General features: G+C 39.3%; 1 protein-coding gene across 1 annotated transcript; it reads left to right on the plus strand.

Annotated features, from left to right (window-relative positions):
• The first annotated feature begins 1,412 nt into the window (after nt 1–1,412).
• Nucleotides 1,413–5,549, plus strand: LOC120440447 (ladderlectin-like). Its single transcript, XM_039612969.1, has 10 exons — nt 1,413–1,444; nt 2,160–2,264; nt 2,358–2,415; nt 2,502–2,531; nt 2,617–2,661; nt 3,142–3,174; nt 3,584–3,675; nt 3,930–4,055; nt 4,447–4,546; nt 5,186–5,549. The coding sequence occupies exons 3-10, from the start codon at nt 2,367–2,369 to the stop codon at nt 5,254–5,256; spliced, it is 546 nt and encodes a 181-aa protein (XP_039468903.1). The 5' UTR covers nt 1,413–1,444; nt 2,160–2,264; nt 2,358–2,366; the 3' UTR covers nt 5,257–5,549.
• Nucleotides 5,550–5,756: the final 207 nt, after the last annotated feature.

Consider the following 5,756-nt stretch of genomic DNA (forward strand, 5'->3'; position numbering starts at 1 on the left):
CTCTCCTGTGAAATACAAGTTTTTAAAAAACCTATATACTAATAGGTAAGTATACACCAATATATAATAATTAATCACTGTCAAACAGTTAAAATGTTTAATCAGATGCATCACAGGGTTACTGTGGATTAATTTTGATTAATCACGATTAAATATTATTCATTTTTATTCTATATTCATTGCATTTCATTTTGCATGAGCAAACAGGCTCGAGAAAAAAGGGAAAATATACGCACTTAACATGTTTATTGAACATCTTGAACATTCATGTTAAGAAAAAACTCCACAAACATTTATCCACTCTCTCTCTGTCACTCTTGGGGAGGCACTTCAAGTCCGAGGAACCAAACGAGGAACCAAAACTATGTAAAGCGCGTGTTCTCAACGATGTTACCAGGTATGCAGTTTGTTGCAATCCACTTGGCAATTGTGTCAGTCAATATATCCGAGGTAGACTTACTGAGTCCCTGATGCTCCGTGAGTGGTTTGTCGGAAGCTTGGTGATGCATTAGCCAAAGTCCTAGCAGCATGCCCGGCTAACGCATGGTTCACATCAATGTGATATTTTAAGCTGGAAGTGCTTTGGTGAAAAGAAAATTCCTTCTTGCACAATGTGCATAACACTTTATGCCGGTTGACTGTTCCGTCTTGTTATTTTTTTAATACTCAAATTTCCCATCGGGAGGGCCAATGTGCGTTTATCATCTTCCATTTTGAGTTGATTGGTTCAGCTGCCCGTCACTATCAGATCAACTGCCCATTTGGGCATGTGCGAAGGTAACTCTACTTGGACAAACTGCCCGAAATGCTTTGACAGAAACATTTCAGGGATTTTGAGGCATTCTGTACTCCAGATGCGTAAAATTTTTTATTGCGTTGATCGTTATGGCGGATTAATTTGCGTTAACGCATTCATTTTGACAGCACTAAAATAACATACATTTTTTGTTATTTTATGTTACTTTCTTGTTGAATTTGTGTAAATCAGCTTGCCAGAAGTTGTCCTGTAAGTTAATTCCGTAAATTCTGATCAACATCCTTGAGCCTGTGCATCAGGTTTTATAGCTAAAAGGTCCAGCATCATTCTTTTATATATATATATGGAGGGGAGCACGGTGGCACGGTGGTTAGCAGAAGGTGCCACCTTCTGTGTGGAGTTGGCATGTTCTCCCCGTGTTTGCGTGGGTTCTCTCTGGGTACTCCGGCTTCCTCCCACAGTCCAAAGACATGCAGTTTGTGGGGATAGGTTAATTGATCAATCTATATTGCCCATAGAATGCGGGAATGCAGGAATGAGTGTGAGTGCGAATGGTTGTCTGTCTCTGCGCTAGCCCTGCGAAAGACTGGCGACCTTTCCAGGGTGTACCCCGCCTCTCACCCTGTGACAGCTGGGATAGGCTCCAGCACCCCCCGCGACCCTGAAAAGGATAAGCGGAAGCGAAAGGTTGGATCTATTATAAAATGTCTTTATTGTTCCAGTCAATCAACAATGGATTTCCTAACTGAAACATTGGATCATTGCCAAGGAAAAAGGACTTCTGCTAAATACAGTCATAAGGAAATAAGATACAATTTATTTTTCTGGTTTTACTGCTTAAATGTCCATAAATGCCCATTTATAAATGCATCATTGTGCCTCAAGAAAACGTGATGTTTGAGTATCATGTCTAAAGTATAGCATTACTACTCAGACAAGTTTTTAAAATTTTAAAGACTACTTTTACATTTACGCCTCTTGCCTTGTTATTGTTCTGCTAATATGATTTGGCTAGTGTTATTTTTTATTTGGTAGTCAGTCCTGTTCATATGTCTTAGCTTGTGTATATTTTGAATATGTCACAAGAACCGTCATTCATTGTTTTGTCCTTGTTTTCATTTACTTGCTTAAGTATCGTTACATGCTTATCGTGTACCAACTTTGTCATCTCTCCACAGCTGCTGTGTGTCATTTTTTAGCAACCACTGTTAATATCCAATACATTTCAATTCACTGTTTTTGTATTGCACCAAATCAAAACAACATGAGGCAATGTATCACAATACATGTGCCAGATACAATTTGCACATTATAACTTCCTGTTTACCAAACAGATCAGAGTTCAAGTACATACCTTTATGCACAGTTTGCAAATATCTTCCTGGCCTGCATACGCCCACAGGAACGTGACCTGATGTGACTCAGTTTGTGTATATAAAGAGCAGAGAAGTTCCCCGTCATTACTGCATCACTCAGCTGATACTTGAACAATAGCTTTACCTGACAGGTAAGAACCCTACTGCAGAGCTTTTCATTCACTGACTTCATGCCTCTGCTCTTTCTGGATATTTATTGGCTGTTTTTGTGTATTTCATAACAGAGCATCAACATGAAGACTGTCCTGCTCCTCTCTGCTCTCCTCTACGCTGCACTGGCAGGTCAGATTCAATCAGCCAACCCTGAAGAAATGATGGGAGAGTCACTAATGCACCATTTTTACTGACTGTCTCTTTTTTCTCTGCAGCTCCAGCTGAAGAAGATCATGAGGCTTCAGGTGAGTGCTGAAGGTGTTTGTGTTAAGATGCACAAAGACAGTGAGACCAGAATCTAAAACCAACACACGTGTGGTTTGTCCACAGAAGAAGCAATGGTCATCCTGAAGGAAGATGTGGCTGCTGCCCGTGGTCAGTTCAACCAGAGTTTCAGCGCCTCAACCTTAGACCTCAATATGACCTCAGATTTCAAGTGTAGTATCATCAGTACAGTCACAACTTGAATGTTATTTTGAATCGCAATGTTACAGAGTTTGAGGGTTAGCAATGTGCATCCTTAATCAACTCACACATATTTAACTTGGACTCATTATAAGGCACATAAATGACCTGTATGCAATTTCAGTTTCTCATGAAGGCAGCTGAAAACATTCACAATAAATAAGGTGATGGTACATGAGGTAGCCTTTGAAGTCACACTTACTCACAGTCAGCTAACGTATCTAGTTTAAAGTGAGTCACATCATTGTAAAGTGCGTCACATCTTGTGTGTAGGAACCAATGAGAATATTCTTAAAATGATATATATATATCTATATATATATAGATATATATATCTCCTTTTTATATATATCCTTTTTATCACTGATTGTGTTTTTCGTTTTTGTGCAGCCCAAGAGTTTGAGGGAGCAGACACACCTCAATGTAAGACTTTCACTTCTCTTTTTCACCTTGTTTAGCTCACTGGTAAATAATCTTTTAATTAACAGCAACACATAGTCAAATCAAATTCAAACACCTCTCTCTGCCAGCCACATTAGAGAAGTTTCAATATGTATGAATGCGTAAGCTTATTAAGTCTAGTGCCCATATTTTTGCCACTCCTACTGAGGATTGATTGGAAAGGATGCTGTGGTGAAACTGATGAGCAATAGGAAGTTTAGCTTTTGTTAAATGTCTTTATTTACTTAATCAATACATTTTTCTCTCCCATTAAAATGTCATTTTATATGCTTTTTGAGGCTGCTAAACATGCTATAAAAGCGTGATTAAAAGTAAAGAAACAAAAGTATACACAATAATGAAGTATTCATTACTGTCTGCCTGTCTGCAGCTCATTTTAGCTTCTGTCCAGATGGCTGGTTCAGCTATGGTTCTCGCTGCTTCAAGTTCATCAATAGTCCCAAGTCCTGGATCTCTGCTGAGGTACTGTCACTGATCTAAACTATACATTTACAGCTGAACAATGAGATTATCCATGGTTTTTGAATTAGTTGAGTAAATTTTTAGAAATACCCTTTCATGGAAAACATAGAATTCACGGCCTGTGCTTCCCCTGACCTAAAGCTTTGGTGATTGTATATATTTGTAGGTCAGTCAGTCTGCCACATGACTCGCAGAGCTTTAAGTTCACACTGCAGCTTAATGATACATCTCTTTGTGGTTCATCTATCCAATAGGAGTACTGCAATAGTCTGGGTGGCAATCTGGCCTCAGTTGCCAACCCAAGAGAGTACAGCTTCCTCCAACAGATGACACAGACAGCGGGTCGGACTACTGCTTGGCTGGGAGGTTTCAGACTGCAGGTAGAGTTTTAGAAAAAAAGAAACACTACCTCAGTCAGTCCAGATCAAACTTAGGACCTGGTCAGAAGTGGGTCTAGACCAGGGGTGGGCAATCTCAGTCCACGAGGGCCAGTGTCCCTGCAGATTTTAGATGTGTCCTCGAACCAACACAGCTGATTTAAATGGCTAAATTAGCTCCTCAACATGTCCTGAAGTTCTCCAGAGGCCTGGTAACGAACTCATCATGTGATTCAGGTGTGTTGACCCAAGGTGAGATCTAAAACCTGCAGGGACACCGGCCCTCGTGGACTGAGATTGCCCACCCCTGGTCTAGACTTACACAGAATGGATATGAGAGTAACTGAAGAGACTAAGACAACACTTCCTCACACATATGTTCTTTGCCTCTCAGAACCAGTGGCTTTGGATTGACCGTGAGGGTTTCTATTACACCAACTGGTACAGCCAGTCCTCCTCCAGCAGCTACTCTTGCCTCTACCTACAATCCGCCTGTGAGTAATATGAGCTTCTGAAAATGTTATATTATTGTATTTTCTTACACAGAGCGTGACTTGTAGAGTTAACCTCGATATGTTAGTTCAGATCAAATTGGATACATGGCTTCTTCAAGCTATGATTCAATTCAATTCAATTCAATTTTATTTATATAGCGCCAAATCACAACAAAAGTCGCCTCAAGGCGCTTTATATTGTACAGTAGATAGCACAATAATAAATACAGAGAAAAACCCAACAATCATATGACCCCTATGAGCAAGCACTTTGGCGACAGTGGGAAGGAAAAACTCCCTTTAACAGGAAGAAACCTCCGGCAGAACCAGGCTCAGGAGGGGCGGCCATCTGCTGCGACCGGTTGGGGTGAAAGAAGAAAAACAGGATAAAGACATGCTGTGGAAGAGAGACAGAGATTAATAACAGATATGATTCGATGCAGAGAGGTCTATTAACACATAGTGAGTGAGAAAGGTGACTGGAAGGGAAAAACTCAATGCATCATGGGAATCCCCGGCAGCCTACTGCCGGGGAGACTGACACACCCTGTGTTTTAATGTTGTTGTTAATGTTGTTAATTGCTGATAAAACCACTGCCTTAATGAATTTAATTTTGATTTTTCTCTTTCTAATTCCAGATGGTTGGAGTAACACTCAGTGTACTTCCAGCAATCCTTTCATCTGCTCTAAGAATGCATTTGGTTGTTAACATTTATGCTAAGCATATTTGGCCTGTGGGCGGGCCACATGGTATTTTTTTCTGTTTAAAAACATAAACTCTGTTGTATGTGTTAATGAATGGGAGATTTTTTTGTCTTCTTCAAAGATTTAAATAATGAAGTGCTAGTAAATTCTGTTGGTCAGTTTAACAATTTCTTTTCTAAAATAAAGACAATGTGTAATTGCCTTTGTTGTATCTCTTTTGTAAGTCTTCTGAAGGTAAAGATTTCTTCATGACTATAAATAATACCAATACCAATCACTGAAGGGGCAGTTCAACCAAAAACATTTGATTTATGCACATCCAAGTGCAAAACCCATGGAGGACCACAAGAGCCACGTACATAGAAATAAAGAATCCTGTGATTAAATAATGAATTGTACAATAGATTATGCATTTGTAAATTCATGTACAAATTCATTTTTAAAAATTATTTTATTCATTCAAACATTACAAAAGTAATGTATTTTGTAATAATTTAATTTAAA

The sequence above is a fragment of the Oreochromis aureus genome, linkage group 6 (assembly GCF_013358895.1).
Source record: "Oreochromis aureus strain Israel breed Guangdong linkage group 6, ZZ_aureus, whole genome shotgun sequence".
Lineage (NCBI taxonomy): Eukaryota > Metazoa > Chordata > Actinopteri > Cichliformes > Cichlidae > Oreochromis > Oreochromis aureus.